This window comes from Microtus ochrogaster, unplaced genomic scaffold (genome assembly GCF_000317375.1).
Source record: "Microtus ochrogaster isolate Prairie Vole_2 unplaced genomic scaffold, MicOch1.0 UNK45, whole genome shotgun sequence".
Classification (NCBI taxonomy): domain Eukaryota; kingdom Metazoa; phylum Chordata; class Mammalia; order Rodentia; family Cricetidae; genus Microtus; species Microtus ochrogaster.
The window spans coordinates 1,997,649-2,022,287 of NW_004949143.1; the positions used below are offsets into that span (position 1 = coordinate 1,997,649).

A 24,639-nucleotide genomic window follows, 5' to 3' on the forward strand; every position below is an offset into this window, starting at 1 on the left:
AGCATCCAGGAGCCAACAAGCGGCCTTCCTCCAATAAACGAGAGAGAAATCATGCCTGGTACTAGAAATCTAACCAACAGTGCAGGGCCAGAGAAGTCATGAATCTTGGAGGAGAACCTAAAACTTCTGCTTTCTAAATCAATGTAATTCATAACTATATTCTAAATGTTTATCCTTGTGCCCACAGGTAAGTGTAGATTTTATCCCTTATCAAAGAAACTTCTCTTTGCAACAGATGGAGATCAATACTGAAAACTACAACTAATCAAAATGTAGAGAACTAGAGATTATGTGATGCCCAGTTCTAACTGATACATCTACAACACAATTCCTACATCAGGATTCATTTGGGAAGAAGGAGCAGAAAGATTATAAGAGCCAGAGGAACAGAAAGCTTGCTGTGAAATCGTGTTCCCAACAAATGTCAGAGTCTACACCTATAAAGTCTCATCAACATGACTGCCCAAACAAGATAGCTAACATGGAAACAAGAAAGCTCACAGGGCCTCAACCCTACACAAAGAGCTATGGGTAAGTAGGAAGTGCTGAGAGTGGGAAAAATGGTCTTCTCAGGAAAAAGCTTCCTAATTATATCAGATGGTCAGACCTAAGATCATAGGTAACATTATATGGGCTGGTCAGGGTGTATTTATGCATTCAGAAATATATACATACATATATACACACACATACACATGGATATATATGTGTTTGTGTGTGTGTATATGTGTGTATCTGTGTATGCATGCATGTGTAACAACAATTAAAGAAATAAGGGGGCATGAGCTTGAAAGAGGAGGGAAAAGGAAGGGGGAAAATGATATAATTATATTGTACTTTCAAAGTACACTAATTTATATAGCCCCTCAGAGGTATTCTCAGAGGTTTGTTTTCCAGATAATCTTAAACTCCATCAAGTTGACAATTAACACTGACCATTACCAGATCCTTGAAGGAACTGGCAATAACACTTGATTTTGGCATTTGTTACAAGAATTAATGAGTAAGTGAGTTGGTGAAATTTGTGAAGAAGTTTACCATTCAAGTAGAGATGAGTAGTTTAAGGGAAAAACTGGCCTGTCACTTGGACTATTTTTCTAGGAGAATAAGGTTTAAAAGACACAAAGGATGTCAAAGAAAAGAGAAACGTGATGGCTTAAGATTTGGAAGGAAGATGGAGTAGGGCTTCAGCTCTTTCAAACCTGTTTGTGAGCTATTTCTTAAATTTCTAATAATACAAAAATAGATGTGCATAAACCAAGATACAACATGTTTCTTGACAAAAAAAAACAATTTCAGTCTCACGTTCATGACAGATTAAAAGATCCATTGCTATAAAATATTTATTCTAGTAAAGTTAAAAATATTTACAAAGAAACATTTTTAAAGTCTCATTTGATGAGAAATATAGAAAACTTTGGTAGAATTATCCCCAAAGCATATCATATTTTCATCTGCCATTAATGTAAGAGCACTCATTGGATCTTCCTGATGGCTTCTCCCTTCTACCAGGTAAGCATTTCCAGTGACTCCAGAAACTGCTGGTGGTAAGATCCAGAGAGAGAAATGTCTTGTCTCACTAGGAAAAAAAATCCTAACCAAAAACCAAACTAAAGCAACCTACCATGACAACATATGAAATAGCACAAAAAAGAAACGGAGAAAAACAATACATGACAATTTGGTGGTATGATCCCGCTTCCTCACACTTCATTCAGTCTCCTACATATAGCAAAGCCCTAGGTTTGATCCTCAGTGCCACATAAACCAGACAAGGTAACGGGACCAACACTGGGGAGGTAAAGGCAAGAGGATTAGAAATTCAAAGTCATTCTCAGCTATATAGTGAAGTTAGGCCAGCCTGGGCTACATAAGACTGATGTGGGAGTGTCATATATCAATCTGTTGATTTCATTGGTTAATTAATAAAGAAACTGCTTGGCCTGATAGGTTAGAACATAGGTGGGTAGAGTAGACAGAACAGAATGCGGGGAAGAAGGGAAGTGAGGCAGATACCATACCTCTCCTCTCCAGGGCAGACACGATGAAGCTACGACCCAAGATGGACATAGGCTAGAATCTTCCTGGTAAGCTACTGCCTCTTGGTGCTACACAGATTATTAGAAATGGGTTAGTCGAGGTGTGAGAGTTAGCCAAGAAGAGGTTAGATATAATGGGCCAGGCAGTGTTTAAATGAATACAATTTCCGTGTTATTTTTCGGGTATAAATCTAGCCGGTGGCCAGGAGCTGGGAGGCGGTAGGAAGCGGCCCGCAGCTCATTCAACATAAGACCTCATTTTAAAAAATAGCTAATTAATAAGACTATTTATACATTTTAAAAGAATTATTTCTTTTCCTTGTTCTCCCCTCAATGAGTGTTCACCTCTAAGTTTACTGAGATTGAAGCAGAGGAGGAAGATAGAGATAAGAGGATGCCAGCAAGGTATAGCAGTAGGAAAAAGAAGTTGAGCCTGGTGACAGACACTTGTCATTCAGCACTCAGGAGGCTGAGGTAATATGATCATGAATCTCAGGTTAGCCTAGGCATATGCAGGTCAAGTCAGTAGAGTGCTCACTTCGCATGCATAAGGCCCTGGGCTCCACCCAAACCTCACAGAAACCAGCCATGGTGGTACAAGCTGGTAATCCCAGTTGAGGTGAAGGCAGGAGTATCAGAAGCTCAAGGCAATCCTTGGATGCATAGAAAGTTTGTGGCCATTCTGAGATACATGGGACCCTGTCTCATAGGAGGGAGGGAAGGATGGATGGGTGGAGGGAGGAACAGCTGCAGAGACAGAGAGAGAAACACACAGAGAAAGACAGACAGACAGACACACACACACACACACAGACACACAGACATAGATGAGGAAGGAGGGACAGGGAAAGAAAGGGAGGGAGAGGTGAGGAGAAAGAGAAATATGTTTTTGTTTAAATGATCTTAGGATCAGTGGATTTGTTCCTATTTTGAACTTGTGCCACAAAAGTCTGGCTTACTTTGCTTGTTAGCACCAAAATGAAACTGATGAATTCTGGGAAGAGACTTAACAGTACTGTTCTAAGGTATTTTATTTTCTTACTATCACAGACTAGGTTTTAGAGGGTACACTTTTGATTGGAAAGCACAAGAGGATTCCAGGCTATTTCATACTAGCAGAGGGAGACCCTTCTGGAACTAAGTAGATCATATTTAAAATGTGCCACACCAGAAAATACAAAGCAGTGAATCCAGGAAAGAGAAGCCCAATGCACAGGCAGTTTTCACAGAGGAGACCCTACAGAGAATGCGGGTGCTTAGGGGAGCCCTGGACTTTACCAGACTGTGTGCCAGAGGAAAGGCATATCTTGTGAGGATCTCAAACATATCTCTTCTGCTGTGGCCTTCCTGCTTCAATGCGAATCTCAGGTTTCTCAAATCCTAGGCAAAGGAGAAAGCAGAGTTGAGCCTTCAAGGAAAAACATAATTAGCAAAAGAACTCTTCAATTAAGGGAGGAGATTCACTTACATATAAGGGTGATTTATCTAGACTACTAAGAAAATTACATTTTTCTATATCTTGACTTCTGAAGTTAGAGAAGAACTGGAGATAGTTCCACTGTAGCCAAGAAAGTAAAGACTAACCACTTCGCCAGAAATGAGGCTGTTTCCAAACCAAAGTGCTGAAGATGAGACAGCAAAAACACATTATAGAAAAAAAAACACCCAACCATGCCTTGTTCTTTGCCCATTCACTCTCCACCCCTATGTTCACTGCTTTGCCAGGAACTTTTAATTATTAAACATTACTTAAGTCACATAAAGTTTCAAGAGTGCCTGCTATCAAATATAATCTCAATATTGTTAAATGTGTCATTAAAACACAAACATTCTCTCCCTAAATGATTGGCACTTTATGTTCCATACAAGCAATATAAGTAATAAACTTTTATTATTCAATTCTAATTTCACAGAGTTCTATATAAGCCACATTAATGTAGTCCATATTAGATATTATTTTACTCTCAGGAACTATAAATTAATGATTCAAAACCATATTTTAATGGCGGCTCCCCACACACATATCTTTAATAGGCAAGAAAGACTTTTAAACTGAATCAAAATAATACAGGGTCCCATAATATCTGTTTGTATTAAATAGAGTATTCATTAAATAGAGTATTCTATCTTATTTTTAAGAATGAATGTTTTTTTCTATATTGAACTTTCAATTCTGTTCTACTTTATTTTTTTAAAAACTATCTTTTTTTCATTTTACATACCAACCCCAGTTCCCACTCCCTCCCCTCTTCCTGTTCCCTCCACCTTACCTCGCATGCCACCCCATCCACTCCTCAGAGAGGATAAGGCACACTGCTTTGAGAATGAACCAAGGCCCTCCCTACTATATCTAGGCTGAGCAAGGTATCCATCCAAAGAGAATGGGTTCCCAAAAAGCTAGTACAAGTTGTAGGGATAAGTCATGGTCCACTGTCAGTGGCCCTGTAGTCTGCCCCCGTCATACAACTGTCACCCACATTCCAAGGGACTAGTTTGGTCCTATGCTGGTTCTTTCCTGGTCAGGCTGGAGTTGGTGAGCTCCCATTAGCTCAGGTAAACTGTTTCAGTGGGTGTCCCCATCATGGTCTTGACCTCTTTGCTCATATTCTCACTCCTCCACTCTTGAACTGGACTTTGGGAGTTCAGTCCAGTGCTCTGCTGCGGGTCTCTCTCGCTGTTTCCACCAGTTGCTGGATAAAGGGTCTATGGTGACATTTAAGATAGTCATTAATCTGACTATAGGACAAGGCCAGTTTGGGCACCCTCTCTACTATTGCTTAGGGTCTTAGCTGGGGTCATCCTGGGAATTTCTCTAGTGCCAGGTTTCTTGATAGCCCCATAATGGCTCCCTCTAGCTCTTTCCTTCTCTCTGTCTCTGTTCTTTCCCCATCTTGACTATCCTGTTCCCTCAAGTTCTCCTAGTCCCTCTCCTTTCCCTTTTACTCCTCCTCTCTCTCCATCTTCATGCTCCCAGTTTTCTCAGGAGATCTTGTCTATTTCCCTTCCCAGAGGGATCTAAATATGTTTCTCTTAGGTTTCTCCTTGTTACTTAGCTTATCTGAGGTCTTGAACTATAGGCTTGTTATCCTTTGCTTGACAGCTAGTATCCACTTATGAGTACATACCATGCTTATCTTTCTGAGTCTAGGTTATCTCACTCAGGATGGTTTTTTCCACTTCCATCCATTTGCATGCAAATTTCAAGATGGCATTGTTTTTTCTTTGTTTCGTTTTTTTGTTTTTGTTTTTTTTGTTTTACCGCTGAGCAGTATTCCATTGTGTGAATGTACCACATTTTCTTTATCCATTCTTTGGTTGAGGGGTACCTAGGTTGTTTCTAATTTCTAGCTATTACAAATGCTGCTGCTATCCCAAAGTCAAGTTGAAGAGTGGGAGGAGTGAGAATATGAGCAAAGAGGTCAAGACCATGATTAGTTTACTCAATGAAACAGTTTACCTGAGCTAATGGGAGCTCACCAATCTTGCCGGACTGGGAAGGAACAAGTATAGGACCACACTAGTCCCTCTGAATGTGGTTGACAGTTGCATGGCTGGGGCAGACTGGGGGGCCAGGATTTATCCCTACTGCATGTATTGGCTTTTTGGGATCCTATTCTCTTTGGATGATACCTTGATCAGCATGTATATAGTAGGAAGGGCATTGGTCCTTATCCAAAGCAATGTTCCTTACCCTCTCTGAGGAGTGGATGGGGGTGGGGTGGGAAGGTGTGTGGAGGGAAGGAGAGGAGGGGAGGGACTGGGAACTTGGATTGGTATGTATAATGAAAAAAGATAGTTTGTTTTCCTTTTTAAAAAAATAAAAATAAAAAACAAGTGCTGCTGCTATGAACATAGTTAAACAAATGTCCTTGCAGTATGACTGAGCATCCTTTGGGTATATGCTCAAGAGTAGTATTACTGGGTCCTAAGGTAGGTTGATTACTAATTTTCTGAGAAACCACCATACTGATTTCCAGAGTGGTTGTACAAGTTTACATTCCCAGTGGCAATGGAGGAGTGAACCTTCACCTTACAGAATAAGCTATCATTGATGTTTTGATCTTAGCCATTCTGACAGGTGTAAGATGGTATCTCAGTGTCATTTTGATTTGCATTTCCCTGATGGCTAAGGATGTTGAACATTTCCTTAAGTGTCTTTTGGCCATCTGAGATTCTTCTGTTGAGAAATCTCTGTTTAGTTATGTACCCTGTTTTTTCAATTGGATTATTTAGTATTTTGATGTTTAATTTCTTGAGTTTTTTATACATTTTGGAGATCAGTCATTTGTCTGAAGTTGAGTTGGCAAAGATCTTTTCACACTCAGTAGGGTGCCTTTTTGTCTTATTAACTGTGTCCTTTGCTTTATAGAAGCTTCTCATTTTCAGAAGGTCTCAATTATTTATTGTTGCTCGCAGTGTCTCTGCTGCTGGGGTTACATTTATGAAGTGTTCTCCTGGGCCATGCATTGAAGGCTACTTCCTACTTTCTCTTCTATCAAGTTCAGTGTGGCCAGATTTATATTGAGGTTTTTAATCCATTCGGACTTGAGTTTTGTGCATGGGGATAGATATGGATCTATTTTCATTCTTCTACAGATTGACAACCAGTTATGCCAGAACCATTTGTTAAAGATGCTTTCTTTTTCCATTGTTTAATTTTAGCTCCTTTGTCGAAAATCAGATGTTCATAGGTTTGTGGATTAATATCCAGGTCTTTGATTAGATTCCATTGGTCAACCTTTCTGTTTTTATGCCAATACCAAGCTGTTTTCATTACTGTAGTTCTATAATAGAGCTTGATGTCATGGATGGTGATGATTCCAGAAGTTCCTTTATTGTACAAGATTCTTTTGGATATTCTGGGATTTTTGCTTTTCCATATGAAGTTGATTATTGTTCTTTCAAGTCTTGAACTGTTTGCTTTACCTGTTGATTGTGTTTTTCTTTAAGAGATTTGTTAATTTCTTCCATTTTTTTTGTCTTTTCCACCATTTCTTTAAGAGAATTTTTCATTTCCTCTTTAAAAGTCTTCATCATCCTAACAAAATTATATTTAAAAGGTTTTTTTTCCTGCTTCTTCTGGGTTAGAATGACCAGGTCTTCCTGTTGTATGGCCACTGGGTTCTGGTGTTACAATGCTGCTTTTTAGGTTGTTGAATGATTTCTTTCATTAGCACCTACCCATCTCTTCCTCCAATTGGTGCCAGCAGTGTCTTCGCCTCTTGTTCCAATCCCAGCAGTGGCTTTCTGTGTCTTTGGGAGCTATTCTTGGTCTGCCCTGTACTGTAGCTGTCTGTGTGTCAGGGAGCCACTGAGGTCTCTCTTAGCCCGCTCTCTTGGTGCACTCTGTGCAGTCACAGCCTGTGCTTCAGAGTTCCTTTGAGGTCGCGGGAGGATAAGAGGGTTTGGGGGCAGAATGGACTTATAGCTTACAGAGTCTAATCGATGGGGTGGGGTGTTGGAGCAATCTACCTGCAGGAAGGATGTCTGCTGGCTAGAAAAGCTGTGGCAGGTGAGGGAAGGGCAGGGGTTTTGCTCTGGTACTGAGAGCCCAGAGAGTTTGGTATGCAGCTGGGTGGGTGATTACTCACCTCTTGGCCCTCTCTTAAGAATAAATGTTTTATATGTTATTTTTGTTCAAAACAATCAATCATGGACTCTGGGACTATCTAAGGAGTGAGCTAGACCTAGCCCCTACCATCTTACAATATTCATATTTTACAAAGAGTTTTTTTGTTTATTTAATCAATAATACTTTTCAAAAAGATTTGTTCTACTTTTATTTATGTGTATGTGCACAGTATTAGATGCCCTGGAGTCAGAGGTGGTGGTAGGAAGCCTAATGTGTACGCTAAGAACTGAACTCATCCTCTGCAAGAGCAACAAGCACTGATGACTGCTGAGCCATCTTTCCAACCCAGAGATAAATTTAAGCTTCACAATTCCTCAGTCTGAAGGTCCAGAGAAGGCTTTGTCATATATAATCCAAATGGCAAGTAAAGTAAGAAGACTCCATCCAAGACCGCCGATGAATGACCTGAGATCAGTCATTCTGAATGCAGATGGCAGCTACTGAGCCTTGCCTGCCCCAGGATCTTATGTTTCCTTTTTTGTTTCTTTTTATTTTTATAACACTGAGGTAGAATCCAGGATTTCATGCATGCCAGGAATACACTGTACCACCCTGTTACATTTCAGGCCCATACTAAAAGCGTGCTACTGGAAAAAGTCCAAAAGTCAATTTATATCATATGCCCCCAAATCTTGGGATATTAGTTGTTGGCACATGATAATCACATGAAAGGAAATGTCGTTTCAATCGAATGAGATACATCAAACAGGTTTCCAAGCAGCCCCAGGTAGAACACTAGATAGCTGCCAGCTGTCGGGCCACAAGGACCTGTAAGAAACTTTCCTTCTAATGGTCACAGGGCACTGGCAGCACTACAACATCATTTTCCTAACCACTCTGTTCCAAATTAGACCATTTCCAAATCAATCTTCATTGTGATCCACCAGTGACTCAGAGGAATACCCTTTACATGTCAAAGCATGAATGACTCAAGCCACTTTCTATCATCTGATTCAGATGCAATTACAGTAAAAAGACCTTTCTGACCAAAAAGAAAACTGAAGTGAACAAGGCATATGATTCACAGGCAGCAGATCATCTAGTCTGGAACATAAATAGGAGCATACACTAAGTCATACCTGGTTACTTCCAGCTTGACTCATCCAGGAAGGGTAACTAGGAAAGAGCCTTGTAGTTTAAGAGACTCCCTGTTAGACTCAACGTGCTTACCAACTGGATCTTATGGAGATACTCAGTGGCTCAATTATTACTAAAGAAAACATGTGACTATCTACCTTGCTGTGGGATAATCCTTCTATAAGCTGTGAATATACATTCCTCTCACTGGTTAAAAAGAATCTGCTTTGCCATATAGCAAGGCAGAATAAGGCCAGGTGGGAAAGTCAAGCTGAAAATACAGAGAGGAGAAGAGTGGGGTCTGGGGGGAAACACCAGCCAGCCTCCCAAGAATCAAGATGCCAGCAGATTGGTAATGCCATAGTCTTGTGGTTAATACAAATGAGTTAATTTAAATGTAAGGACTAGTTAGTAAAAGCCTGAACTAATTAATTAATTGTAATTAATATTAAGCCCCTGAGTGATTATTCAGAAGCAGTTGTGGGACAGGGCAGGACAGAGAAAGCTCCGTTTACACTACTTCAATATACTATCCTGTCTTTAAACCAAGTAAGTAGAACTGGGAGAAAAGATCAAGAGGACTCTCTGGCACTACTGTTCACCCTGCTGTTTACAAAAAGTCTTTAAATTGTTATCAGAGGTGGTAGAGGGCTTGCAGGGTAATAATTCCCATATCCACAACTACCTTCTCTCCTGTGCCTGTATAAGGTCCATTGGAACCAGCTACTCTATGCAAGTTGCTACTGAAGAGTGACAGCCACATGTACACCGCTAAAACAGCCAAGTGTAGGGATCCTTATTTGGGGAGAGAATGCAGTTGATTACCAACTGTAGGTGCAGGATGATCTATGAAACAGGACAGTGTTTACCCCACTGTCGCAGACTGCTCTTATATCCATTCCAGGTCTACTACTAAGAAAATGGAATGTGCCTTTTGTGACATCAGTGTTTCTTGGGAGGTAATTTTATTAAAAGGTTGTTCTATGGCTGGGTTAAATGGCATATGTCTATAATCTCAGTACTATGGAGGAAGATTAAGAGTTCAAGGCCAGCTTTGGCTGCATAGGAGTTCGAAACCAGCTTGAATGACATAAAACCATGCCTTAAAAAATGTTTTATAACACTACTATAAGGCCTTATCTGGTTTGAGGCAAAGGTCAATTAAAAAATTGATATATGTAATTTTTTCCTGGAAAACTATTCCTAAGTTGTTTAAGAATATACTCTGTCTTATTCATTTGGGGGGATTAATATTTAAATATAAATTTTCCTATTGATGAGGCAACCAAGAACCTTATTGGAATGACAGTCACTTCAATATCATCAAATTATCAACCAGACTGCCTTGAGGATTTACTATAATACCCCTTCCTTTCACACAAAATGCAAAGACCCTTCTTCAAAGTAAATCTCTATACTTCGAGGCCTTACACAGTAGCCAGTAGCTGGGATGACAAAAAGAATAGGAAAACATGTCATATTTCAACAGAAATAAAAGCAGCTGAGGTGGGGCATAGTGAAGAATCTCAGGGCAAGAGTACTCCTTTGGATTCTAGTTGCTTATATCCATGGTGATCTCTTACAAACTGGAGAGGAAAATTGTGTATTGAATTCCCAATGCAAACTAAGTAGAGGAGTTTGGCTTTTAGAAATTACAGCACCAGAGACTAGAAAATGACTTAGGTTTTAAAACAGGTTCTTTCATTGGCCTTCGGCAATACCAAGGCAAGTTATGACACTTTGTGAAGGCTTCATTCCCCTATCATACAGAATAACGGGCTTGGAGTGCTCAAGACTCAGCACCTTCAGCCAGGCCACTCTGCATAGTCCTTAAGACAAAAACATTACTTTCCAAAACATACAGGAGCATATACAACAGATATCTCATGTAACTCTCCACGGCCTAAAATATTTGCTGTCTGGACCTTTTTCTAAAAGTGCAATGACCCCTGCAGTATCAAGATGTCTGGCTGTTACCTGGGACAGTTTCTGAGTCCTGACCTTTAGAGCATACCTTAAAGTCAGCTCTGCACCAGAACTCAAAGATCTACATTTCTCAAAAGCTTTCTGGATGTCTTGATGTGCACATTTGAGATCTACTGGGACAGATGGCCTCCAAATTTCTTCTAGCTCTTTTTAGAACTGAGCACCACACTATAAATAGTGGTCTTCTGATACCCAGTACATGAAATCAGGTTGCTAGAAAACTTAACTGTTGTTCACAAAAGGGTTACCTCTGCATATTTGGAGTTCACCTTTGCCCTTCATTGTACCATAGCAGCAGGGCTCCCTAACTCTTCTAAAACGCTCCATCTACACATCTGTCTGGGAGGGTTGTGCTCAGGAAAGAATGTCAAGTTCCTACTATGTGCTGGAATTAAAGGTGTGTAGTATCACCCTTGGAAATGATTTTTATTTTGTAAGCCCATATTAATTTTCTACTATCCAATACTAATTTGCCTTTTTCTTTGTATAAGAAAGTAGCAAATCTCTTACTTTACAAGTAATATCTAGACCATAGGAATTTTCTCCTCTACTTGTCGCGCCTCCCATTTTTTCAATTCTTGATATCACACCCAAAGGAACATCAAGTATTAGAGAAGAATCCTGTAATAGACAAAATTACAAAAGTCAGTATTTGTCAGTATAATGAAAACATCAAAAACATGTCAAAATAATCACACACTTTCAATTTTTTAAACCTTTGATACATTAGCCATTTAAGAGTAAAAGTAGGATATAGACCACACATGAAAGAGCAAGCATTACAATAGGCAAGTATGCCATCAAAATGCATCTTCAACCATTAGACATTACCTATAATTCCAGAGGCCTGGGAAGTCGCTCATAGTCTGTTCTGTAGGTCCTCTCATATACTACTCTGATTTCCAGCTGAGTTGAATCCTTCTCTATTGTTCTACAGTCAGGACCAAGCACTTTGCTCAAAGTAAGCCTGTTGCCTAGAATGATCCATCTTTCCCAACTACTAAAATTCTTCTGATATCTGTAGCTCTGGCTCTACAAGTCTCATTTTTCCAATTGGCTCTAGTTACCTCTTCCTCTGCAGAAGCACCTAAGAGAGATTCCCATTGTATTACCTGCTTCTCTGTCTTCTTACCATGGATTTATTTCTTCACTAGAACCCAAGCACTTGTTTCATGGGTTGATAGTCAAGCCAAAGACTGGAAATATACACCAAGAAGAGCCATGAAAATACTCTATCCTTTGACCCAATCATTGTACTCCTAAAGAATTTATAGCAATAATAAAACAAAACAAAAACTATACAGATGAAGATACGTAAGGGGGAAGAGGTGGCTAGCAGAGAGAATATCAGTCAATTTAAGAACAAGTATGTCGCTATTAGTATAATTACGGTATGTGGCCAAATAAGGTAAGAGGAATTAACAACAATCAAAAATACACTGTGACAGAAAATACGTAATCAAATGGATAAAGGTATGAGGGGCCAAACCCGCTAACATTTATTCTCTCACAATTACACACACACGTGTGTGCGCACACACACACTCATCATATTCTTCTCTGCCCTTCTCCCCTCACACTGAACAATCACTTCTTTTGAACAAGTCCCTTTCCTATTTCCACGTACTTTTTTGTGACCTCTAAATTACTTAGAGTTGATTATATGAGTATAAATGTATGGTAATTTACGGGCCCATGAGAAACTTATCAGTGACAATATCATTGAGGAATATGTCTTTTCTACTAGCAACTATTAACTGTTCCTCTGGGGGGGATGGGAACATAAGAGTCCCTCCACCTTCTGATGGAATGTTGTTGGGCTCAAGTCTTGTGCAAGTAGCCTCTGCTGTTTTGAATTTAAGGGTACCATGGTCACGTTATATCTAGAAGACAGCATTTTGTAGCATTCCTTCCCATCATCTGACTCATATTCCTTTTGCCTCTCTTTTGTGATGCTCTCTGAGCCTTGAAGCAGGTAATATAAATGCCCCATTTTGGGGGCTGAGCATTCAACCTAAAATTTGCTTGAATGGTGTGTTAAGCAATTGACAGTAACAAAAAAATTTAAAGGTAGACAGATGTTTATTCTTTGAAAACGCCCTTTGGAGAGACAAGGAAAATTTTCCATTCATTTATAAATCCTCTCCTTACATAAAAGGAATGAAAATAAAAGACAAAGAAACTAAGTACTTCTTCAAAATTATGGTTAGGTCATGAGTTTACTAGAAATTCAATTTATAAATCTGTGGTTATATCTATACCATGGAAACAAATATATGTATACCTGGAAAAATGTTAGGTGTATCCTGCAGTATAAGTAAAGACAATCTCAAGATACAATGCTATGCAATTCTGTATGTATATATACAATATACCATTCTTTTTGTTTGAAGTTTGTTTATAATCCAGGATAGCCTTGAACTTCTAATCCTTCTGCCCCATCCTCCTAGTGCTGGGACTACAGACCTGTGCCACCATATCTGACTATGTAATAGTCTTGAAATGACAAGACAGGGATTGAGCACAGGGACACAGTTACTAGGAGATGAGGAGAGGAGTGTATGAGTATAAAGGATTCTTTTGTGGTGCTCTAACAGTTTTATATCTCCATTACTGATGGTGGTTACTTGGTAGCAAATGCCACAGAATGTATGAAGACACAACTGTCAACATTCATGTACTGGTTAACTGTACTGTTGTATTGTTTGTACTGTGCTAAAATCCTCTCACACCCTCTTTTCTTGTGTGTGTGTGGGGGGGGCGTGTGTGTGTGTGTGTGTGTGTGTGTGTGTAGAGGCCACAGGAATACACCAGGTGTCCTGCTCTTGTCACCCACCTTACTCCCATGAGACGGATTCTCTTACTGCACTGAGTCCTCTTTCCCCTGCAACTCTAGGGTTATAGGTATATACACAGCCACACTTGGATTTTTTTACATGGGCATTGGAGTGGGTGCTGGTATCCAAATTCAGGTCCTCATTCTTACAAAGCAAGTGCTCTTACCCACTGAGACATCTCTCTGGCCTCCCAAATTACTTTGGTCAATCAAACAATATAGTTATTGGCAGCAGCTGGGAGATTAGCACATGAGACTTCTCTGTACTTTGTACAAGATCATGCGTGCTTGTGATTATTTAGAAATAAAAAGTAAAAAGAAAGTAAGTTTTATTATCATGTGGAGAAAAATAGCACAAGCTCTCAACACGGTCAAAAGTGGCTCAAATCCGAGTTCTGACATTTATTAGCTGGAGGACTTGGATAAGTCAGTGCTATCTCTAGGTCATACTAATCTGTACAGTGGTGATGATTTGAGATAATGGATTTAAAGGACCTGGCACAGTACCCACTGGTGGTAGCCAGAATATAATGGGAGTTGTTATTGTTATCACTCTGATGATGGTAAAGTACAGCTTAGCATCTGGAAGACATGACTGTGATCTGCACACAGAGCAGATCAGTATGTTCTAGCAGAGCTCTGTCTTTGCATCTGTCAGGAGGCATGAATAGCTGTTGTATACATTCCTATGAAATACTATGCATTTCACAACAGGACTGAAAGCAAAATGCCCAAAGAGAAAACCCCGACTTAGTAACATATAAATAACTGTACATTGCAATTTATTTACTTCTTACTGAAGTCTATATTAGCATTGCCATCAAGTATGGTATATTCTTGGACTATGCTGAGATTTATGAGTGTCTGTAAACTGGCTCCTAAGTATATGCACCACATGTTACATAAAAGCCTGATGTTCTAATATCAACATGGAAGTAAGAAGGTTTTGTTGTTGTTGTTGTTTTAAAGGCAGGAAGGTTAAAAGCGAGAAAACCAGTGAGATGACTCAGTGGGTAAAGGTACTTAGTGACAAGCCTCAAGACCAGGCTGTCATCTTAGGAATCTACATGGAACAAAGAGAGAATCTGATTCCTGCAAGTGGTCCACAGGTACTCCCCAAACCCCAGAAATAAAGACATAAGTTTAAAAGTGAGATGAGACGTTTGTTTGCTTGTTTGAAATAGGGTCTCACTGTACAGCCCAGGATGGCCTGGAACTCACTATGTGTACCATAGACTGCCACCAAACTCTTATGATCCTCTTGTCTCCACTTCCCAAGTTGTGGGATTATAGGTGTGAATCACCATGCCTAACTATGAGAGAGAACACTGCTGTTCTCTAATTGCTATGTAGAGGATCTCAAACTGCCCTGGTCCAACAGGAAGCAGCAAACAAAGCAATGAGGAGAACCAGCCAGCTCCTCACCTAAACCACACACAGTCTAATGAAGCTATTTTCAATGCTCATCCTGAATGACATGTTCTAGGTCTGATAACTCAGCAGGGCAAACAGGAAGATCCAAAAATAGGAAAATTAGTCCAACTCTCAGGAAACCTGAGTCATCACTTCTAAATATCATTAAATATTGAGTCTCAAAGGTCCATTCTAACTAAAAACCATGTGCTTCTATTCCTTGAAGTGTCTAAAATAGTGGAGAAGAAATATGATAAACCAGCAAAGATAATGCATTCATCTACTTTCTTGTGAGCGAGAGCAGAAAAACTGTACTGAGCACTAAGGTCTGAGAAGCTAAGTTGCAGAGTTGCCCTTCTGGGTCTTAGGGCTCAGCTCTATCTGGGAAATAAAAAACAGGAACCCAAACAGCAAGATGCCAGGTTGCCAGTTCCAAAAGCTAGCAGAAGAGTCTATACAAAATGGAATGGGATGCCAGAAAAGGACAACCTGATGCCTTACTGTTTGTATGCTGTCAAAGTTATGTGGTGATAACTTCATTGGAATAAAATAACTATGATCGGAGACTGGCTATCCAGACATATCTTAGACTTGCATCAGGTGCACAGTCCAGACGTTTTATAAACACACATAGTCCGGATTTAAGAGGCAGCACCGGAATTCCCTGGAGGAGTATTGGCAGGACTGGTTCACCTGAGAGATAACCACAGAATGCTTTCTGAGAAAAGCACATGATCCACTGGGGCTTCAAAAAGATTCAGGGAGCAGCACTGCACACCGTGGACTAGCAAGCACAGGGCTGCTCCCAACTCTCAGCATCACGGAAGCTAGTGCTTGAGTGAAAGAGGACCAGGGAGATCTGAGAGTAGATGGAGATAGGGAAAACAAGGGAGATGATTATCCTGAGGAGGGATCCAAGATGACTCAGAGGCACAGATCTCAGATGGACAATAGTGGACCTGCCAAAAGATGTGAAGAACTTGGAGGTGGGGAGAAGGGGGGTAAAAGAAAACTTTTGATATACTACTGGACTTGACAATATGATAAATATTAACCAATATAGAGACACTTCACATTCAGGACATCCAGAAAATCAAATGATGTCTTCTTCTCATACTTCCTATCTTGGTGGCCACTATTGTCCAGCTAAAAGCCTGTCATCTTTGAAGGTGTGGGAGGTCCTTTTGTCTATGTGTTGCTTTTATTGGTTAATTAATAAAGAAAACTGGCTTGGCCTATAGCATAAGAGGAAGAAAGGTGGAATTAGAAAAAGCCTTGGATCTGCCACCTAAGACAGACACTGGGAACTTTAGCAGGTAAGCCACAGCCACGTGGCCATATACTGATAAACAAAAATGGGTTAAATTAATGTAAGAGTTAGTCAATAAGAAGCTAGTGCTAATGAGCCAAGCAGTAATTTAAATAATACAGTTTCTGTCTAATTATTTTGGATCTAAACTAGCTGGGTGGCCGGGAACCAACAAGCAGGCCTTCCTCCAACACTTTGACATCTTTTTTTTTTTTACTGCCTCTAACTCACTCTTCCACATCTGTTGCTTAAATCAATTTAAATTTGTCAACTTCTTTACAACTCTGCCAAAAAAACTCCTCTAGATCACTCTAGAGGCTACTGTTCTAGTTGCATTGCATCCAATATTGTTTCCTTCATGACAGCAGCCCGGGTCAACTTCTAGAGAAGCACAGAAAAAGCTGTCACCTTCTGCTTACCATTTCAGAAGCTTTTCAACACTAAATGCTAAAACCAAAACCCTGGAGGCATGTATAAGAAGCTATTGATCAAAGCATGAACAATTCCAGTCAGATACAAAGGATACATTCAAGATCCACTCTACTGCATAGGGACTGTAGCCAGAACAAACATACTCTGGAAAATTGATGACAGAATATGCTATGTTTCTCACTCAAAAAAAGAAAACAATGATTATGAATGTGTGAAGCAATGCCCATGTTCCTTAGTATGATAAAGCCATTCTACAATGTAGACATGTTTCAAAACATGATAGAATACTCCTTGAATTTTGCAGGAAAATGGGTGGAGCTAGAAAACATTATTTTGAGTGAGATAACACACAGAGAGAAAGACAATTATCATATGTACTCATGCATAGGTTTTTAAACATAAAGCAAAGAAAACCAGCCTATAAATCACAATCCTAGAGAACTTAGACAACAATGAGGACACTAATAGAGACTTACATAGATCTAATCTACATGGGAAGTAGAAAAAGACAAGATCTCCTGAGTAAATTGGGCGCATGGGGACCATAGGAGAGGGTTGAAGGGGAGGGGAGAGGAAGGAAGGAGAGCAGAGAAAAAATGTAGCACTCAATAAAAATAAATCAATAAAATAAAATAAACTATCAAAAGCAAAAAGTAAGGCATGATGAAGCACGCCTATAATTCTAGCAACTGGGATGTTGCAGCACAAGGACTGTATCAAGTTCAGGTCATACTGGCCCATAAGACAAACGGCCAGATCTTTAAGGGAGTTGGCGAGGCCCACATTCCTCAGCTGTCTCATCCCTTACCATACTTAGTCCCCACACCTAATCACATTATCACCTGCTAGTGTTCCTTTTGGTTTAGAGTTTTCCCAGACATTACTCTCATAGATCTTTCTGGCCTCCCTGGCCCTGCCTCACTTCCATGTAACTCACATTCAGTCTTTAGAGCACCTGTCAAACATCCTTTTCTCTGGACAACATCCCAGGATCCTCCTACTCTTGTACTTCCATGTGGCACTTTTCACAGCTTGTGACCAGGCACTGCTGTGTTTCTGACTGGAATGCCCCCTCTATACCATTGTAACTCCAAGTTTTACATGGCAGGAGGCACTGTGTCTTCTGTGCTCCCACTGTACCCAGGCATGTGGCATCATGGTCAGCACACTGCAGGTTTTCAAATCTTCTATGAGTTAAGGAAGACTGGGCCTGAAGCCGTAGTTTTGGAAAGCAATTGGAAATTGGGAAAGAAGTGAAGACTGAACTCCAAGGAAAATACAGACTGAGGCAGTTGGAAGGCAAAGGGCACAAGTGGGTGGAAGGCCACAAAAGCATGGAGCAGAGGTGTTGTTGGAGGCTGCTAGTTCATTTCCTGACCACCCTGACTCGAAACAATCACTCAAAAACTATATTATTTGCAATACTGTTTGACCAATAGCTTAAGTATATTTCTAGCTAGCTCTTATATCCTAAACTCCATTAATCTGTGCATCACCACGAGGTTGTGGCTTACCAGCAAAATTTCAGAGGGCTCCAGCGGAAGCCTCTGTCTCCAGGCAGCAGCTACATGGCTTCTCTCTAACCATGCCTACTTTCTCACAGCCTTCAGTTTAATGATGTAGGTGGGTCTTCTGCCTATTTGTTACTATTATTGGTTAATAAAGAAACTGCCTTGGCCTTTGATAGGACAGAAAATTAGGTAAGCAGAGTAGACAGAACAGAATGCTGGGAAGAAGGGAAGTGAGGCAGACGATATAGCTCTCCTCTCCAAGATGGACACAGGTTAAGATCCTTTCCGGTAAGCCACCACCTCATAGTGCTACACAGATTACTAAATATGGGTTAAGCAAGATGTGAGAATTAGCCAATAAGAGGCTGAAACTAATGGGCCAGGCAGTGTTTAAATGAATACAATTTGTGTGTTGTTATTTGAGGTGTAAAGCTAGCCGCGCGGGAGCTGGGTGGCAGGATGCAGCCCGCCGTTCCTTCTACAGTTTAGTTTTCCTGCCTAGCTCTATTCTGTTAAGCCACTGGCCAAAAGCAGCTTCTGTATTAACTAATGGCACTAAAACATATTCACGCCATGCAGAGGGGAATCCATATCACAGAGGAAAGGAAGAGTGAAAAGTATTAACCACTTCGGAGAAGTTAGGAAGCTGAGCACTCAGCCAAAGGCTTTGGAGTTAAGCAGTGAATGTGTAGTATAAGTAGCAAGCAGAAGCTAGACCTTGAGAGGCTAAGGAGTGAACCGTCACAAAGTAGAAACAGCATTCCAAGAAGGGAAGGAAGAAGATAGTAGTAAGATGGTATTTTAAGATGAAGGATTCTGGGGACCGGAGAGACAGCTCAGTAGTTAAGAGGTTTTGATTTCCAGTACCCACGTGGCAGTTCATAACCATTTGTAACTCCAGTTCCAGGGGATCTAAAGCCCTCTTCTCACATCCATGGGCACTAGGTATAAACACGGTGCATTTATCTACATGTAAGCAAAGTGTTCTTACACACAAACACAAATAAACAAATGTATCTTTTTAAACAATTTTAAATGAAGAGTCTTGAGTAGTTGTGCACAGTGGAGAGGGTACAAAACAAACGAAAACTAAAACTGTAACATTCAATATGAGTGGTGCCTGATGCTCCGAAGGATACAGAAGGAGCATGTAGGGAAAAGTTCTGGGAGAGGTATATACTTTGGCAAAGTGGGCATCTAGTCCTTTCCTCTCCCATGTGAAAGAAGGAAGGAAAGGCTGGCAATACTTGATATCATCAGGTTGGGAGAGGAGAATATATGGACGCTCAGACAGACTGACATCTTTTTAACAGAACAAGAGAGCAAAACAGCTAGAGTATGGAACATGACAGGTATGCTGGCACACACCTGTAGCCCCAGTACTCAGGAGATGAAGCAGAAGGATCAGAAGTTCAAGTTTGGGTCATGTGTGGTGACCCATGCCTTGAATTCCAGCACTGATTTGTAATATAGGATTTATTGATTCAATACCTATAACCCGAAAAGTTCCAAAATCTGAAGATCTTTGAGCATCATGCTGTGTTGTAATATGAGCGGTGGGGCTCGGCACCCGGCCGCCCACATGGCTAGCTTATGCCCCGAAATAATTGCACAGACACTGTATTCTTTTAAACACTACTTGGCCCATTAGTTTTAACCTCTTATTGGCTAGCTCTTACATATTGATCTAACCCATTTCTAATATTCTGTGTAGCACCACGGTGTGGCTTACCAGGAAAGATCTTAACCTGCGTCTGTCTGGAGTGGGAGAATCATGGCGACTCACTGATTCAGCTTCTTTCTCCCAGCATTCTGTTCTGTTTACTACGCCTATCTAAATTCTACCCTATCAGAGGCCAAGCAGTTTCTTTATTACTTAACCAATGAAACAACAGATAGAAAGATGACCCTCCTCCATCAATGCTGGATCTCAGAACATTTCACATCTTTGCATTTTATGTTCAGCCTACAGCTAGCATCCTACATGATTAGACCATACATAGTATTATATAATTGCCTTGAAAACAAAAAGACACGGGCAGGCATGGTGGCTTACATGCATTATTTGAAGAGAAAAATACTTAAAGAATCATTTTTTTTTTGCTTTTGCTCATAATGAAGGAGTTTAGCTTTCTCTCCAGGCAATAACATGGGCCTGGCTTTCAAATGGTCACAATGGACAGTAAACAGCATACCTTTCCTAGGGTACCCCGAAATTCCAGTTCCAGTGGCAGCCAGTGACAGCACTGAAGGAAGCAAAGTGCCCACCTGCTAAGCAGCATGATACCCAGCCCTGATCATTCCATAGTTCGATACCTGGGAGACTGTATGAAGGACATGCAGATAGTCTACTTATCTTGCTTTTCTGCTCCCCAGCTCTGTACTGGAAGGAAACTCAGGAGGAAGACAAAGCAGACAGACTACAGGTGTTAGGCCTGTACATAAGTTTCTTTACAGAGTAAAAGTCAATGTGTGCTCTGCTGTCACTGAAGAGCAACAAGACCCACTGAACAAAACAAGATTCACAAGGTTTTTGTTGTTTGTTTTTCAAGACAGGGTTTCACTTTGTAGCTCTGGAGTCTGTCCTGGAACTAGCTCTTGTAGAACAGGCTAGCCTTGAACCCATGGAGATCTGTCTGTCTCTACCTCCCAAGTGCTAGGATTAAAGGCGTGCACCACGCCCAGCTAAGATTCAAAAGGTAATGCTATAAAAACAGATTTACTGTCTAAAATGGTGATACATAATAACCATAATCCCAGTATGTTGGGGACACAGAAGTATCACTGGTCGAAGGCAAACCAGGGTGATGTGGCAAGACCCCCTGTACTAAAACAAGAGAGAACTGAATCACTGTTATAATCTTTTAGAGAAAAGTCAAGCTAGAGATTTCTCCTTGAATTTAATCAAGGAAGAAAATTGCTGTTTCTGACTTATCAGAAAAGAAAACTTTCTAGTTTAACATATTTCTCCCATCACCAGCACTTGTAAACCCTGAGCTGAACTCTACTGTCAAAGGTAGCGATCAGCTCATCCGAAGACTCATTCAGCTTCTCACACATCTCTTGTATTCTTTCTGGTTTGCAACAAGATGTGGGAATGACTTGGGGTGGGAAGCAGCACTTGAAGATGGCAATTATTTCTGATGTAAAAGCAGGAACAGAGGATAGGATTTCTTTAGTTGTGTAGTGGATCTTTTACAAATGTTCTTAAACAAAACCATGTTTAAAGAGGTGAGAAAGTGATGGTAGGGATAGGGTGGGAATGAACATGCTTTAGTTGGAGGAAATAGCCTGAAGGAAAGCCCAGAGGAAAAGCCCAGGGTGGGTTTAGGAACAGTAAAGGTAGTTTGCAGGAGCCAGAATGGGGTAGATAAAGCACAGTGGGAAGGAAGAGGCATGCTAAGAACAGCAGTCAGGAGCAGCTTGCACAGGGTCCTACATATGCAGCTGAGGTGTCTGCAAAGAGTCTTCAAGCAGAGGACTGAGATATAGCACATGAGTCCTGAGGAGCTCTAAGGCATACCATGAGAAGACTGAAAGCAAGGAGACTGGGGTATCCCAGGAACAAAGGGTAGTAGGAGATCTGTCTTAAGGGTAGGCACCCAGGAAAGAAATAGTGGGGACACTATAATGATTGCAGAGGGGACGAGAAGATGAGGTGCCTTCAGGATGACAGACTGACAAAATGACACCTTTAAGAGAACCAAGGGTATGTAATGAAGGAACTGGGGAACAACCTGGCTATGAGTCAAGTGATCTCCACCAACAGTTAAGAAGTAAAAAACTGGGGGCACAAACAAAAAGTTATGGGGGCAGGCAAGATGGCACAGTGGAAAGCCTGATGAAATGAGTTTGACTGCAGGAACCCACAGTGGAAACAAAGAACTGACTCCTGAAAGTTGTCTTCTGAACTCCACACTCGTATGGGGACACATAGCAGGAACACGAGAGCAGCCTAGTAAACCCTCAGGAGCACTGTCAACATGACTGTAGCTGCAGAGACATATCTGATGCAAGGAGGTGGATGGGACCATGGTAAGGGTGGAAAAGATAATGAAGGACTCACCAAGAAGGGAGCTACAGACTTTCCAGCAAGGACAAGATGGGGAAGATCAAAGATTAGAGGAGAAGACCTGACTCCGTCTCACACAATCTGTGCTCACTGACACTGCTATGCACTGCACAGGGCATCCATCCTTGATCTCTTCTCACACTACCTCCTGCATCCTTGTACCATTTCCCACTTCCATCCATCCATCTGTCCAACCATCCCTCCCTTTACCCCAAGATTCTGCTTTCCTCCAGAGCTCTAGCAGAGGCTAAACTCAGGCTTTTCCCGAAGTTCTGAGTCATGCTGCTTTGTTTTCTCCACTATGTTCCTGTCACCCATTGTGCTTCTCAACTGAGTCTATACTTCTTTTTGGGGTTCTCTTCTTGAGGACGCCCACAGACTAAGTGGTTTTCATCACTTCCAGTGTTGTATTAATATGCATTTCCAACTATAATGGAGATGTTCCCACCATGTAGATATATAGTTTAAATCCAATCCTCACTTGTGTCCCCCCACTGGGCTTTACCTATATGATACTCCCTTTTCCAGTGAGCACCATTTCAATGAATGACAGCAGCTCTGATCACTCAAGCAAAAAATCATAGGAGTCATTCTTGCTGGATGCTCCTCCAACTCCCTTCTCATAATGGCCCACTCAAATCATCCCAAGTTTGTCCACAGCCTGTTTCCTCCATCCTATGTCCACCACGATTGCAATCAGGCTTGTCTTGCTTACCCAGAGAATAAAAGTAACCTTCTAGTGGGTCTTCCTACTTTCAGTCTCCCCCTCTCTTACCCACTGTCCATGCTGCAGTTGGTATTCACTTTCAGAAATGTGCATCTAGTGTGTGTTCCTCCATGTAATGCATATTCTGCTGAACTGTGCCTTCTGATTCTGAAGATATATCTTCTTCCAATCTCATTTCCTCCTAGTCCCTCTACTCCCTTTGTTGCTGGAGGCCCAATTCCCATAGATCACTCAATTGTCTCCCCAGCACAGATGTCTGACTGTATAGTGCTATAGAAAGTGCAATATGTGGACTTGGAAACCCTCTGAAGACTAGGCCTGCTTCTCTTCCTTCATCCTCTTCCAGTTTATAAACATATGTGACTCATCACCCTCTCCATTGTAACTTCAACAATACATGTGCCTCCATGGGATGTGTCCCATCTCTCCCAGGCACTCCTCTAGAATCCCACGAGGAGTGTCATATTATCATTCACCCCACATGGTGTTAGATTCACCATAGTGTAGAGAGAATGGTTCTAGGTCAAAGACCTCATCAAAGAACATGTTAAGCTGCCTCTCTCATTCAATAGCATCTGAATCCAGTGTGCTCCTGGTTGAGAATCTGGGATCAGTCTTCTTTGTGAGAGTCTACTAGCTTCAATGGAGTTACATGCCTACAGCTGCTCCTGCTGTGGTCACACTATTAACCAAAGTCAAGTTCCTTGATACATTCAAGGTCATATGGTGGCTGTGGGACTTGTGAACTCCAGACCCAATGGTATTCAGGATTCCACAATTTAGTAGTGTGCATGCTGTGATCAAACAAACAACATATGAGCTCTCACTAAACATACTGTTAGCAAAAGTGTGCTGCTTTGGCTACTGCACTAGTGAGGATCAAAAGGCTTCAATATTTGTTAAAGTCACAGACATAGCAGTATGTAAATAATACTGAATTCACTTGCTCAATACTACTTATTGGGCATCTTCAATGCACTAGAATCTACCCTAGGAGCTGAAAAAATACCAGTGAACAAGTCAACAATAAACAAGATAAACCAGAGAAATATAGTGACCAATGCTCAACAGAGTAAGGGAAACACTCTTCCACTGCTGATGGGGTGCAAACTTGTACAGCCACTTTGGAAACCAGTATGGCGATTTCTTAGAAAATTGGGACTCAATCTACCTCAAGACTCAGCAATATCAATTTTAGGCATAAACCCAAAGGATGTGCAATCATACCACAAGGACACTTGCTCAACTATGTCCATAGCAGCATTATTCAAAATAGCCAGAACCTGGAAACAACCTAAATGCCCCTCGACCAAAGAATGGATAAGGAAAATGTGGTACACTTACACAGTGGAGTACTACAGAGCTGTAAAAAGTAATGACCTCATGAAATTTTCAGGCAAATGGATGGAACCATGATGGGGGAGTGATTTCTTATTAATAAAGAAACTGCCTAGACCCATTTGATAGGCCAACCCTTAGGTAGGCGGAGAAAACAGAACAGAATGCTGGGAGAAAGAAGCTGAGTCAGGGAGTCGCCATGATTCTCCCACTCCAGGCAGACGCAAGTTAAGATCATTCCTGGTAAGCCAGCTCTTGGGCTGCATA

General features: G+C 41.0%; 1 protein-coding gene across 2 annotated transcripts in view; it reads right to left on the minus strand.

Moving 5' to 3' along the window:
* Mtm1 (myotubularin 1) overlaps window positions 1-24,639 on the minus strand; it is a 139,240-nt gene that overhangs the window by 83,175 nt on the left and 31,426 nt on the right. For both annotated transcript variants that reach the window (XM_005369183.3, XM_026777088.1), the window contains 2 exons: window positions 11,245-11,355; window positions 3,318-3,419 (listed from right to left, as the gene is read on the minus strand). In XM_005369183.3, the coding sequence (XP_005369240.1) occupies window positions 3,318-3,419; window positions 11,245-11,355 (213 nt within the window). The remainder of the gene's footprint in view (window positions 1-3,317; window positions 3,420-11,244; window positions 11,356-24,639) is intronic.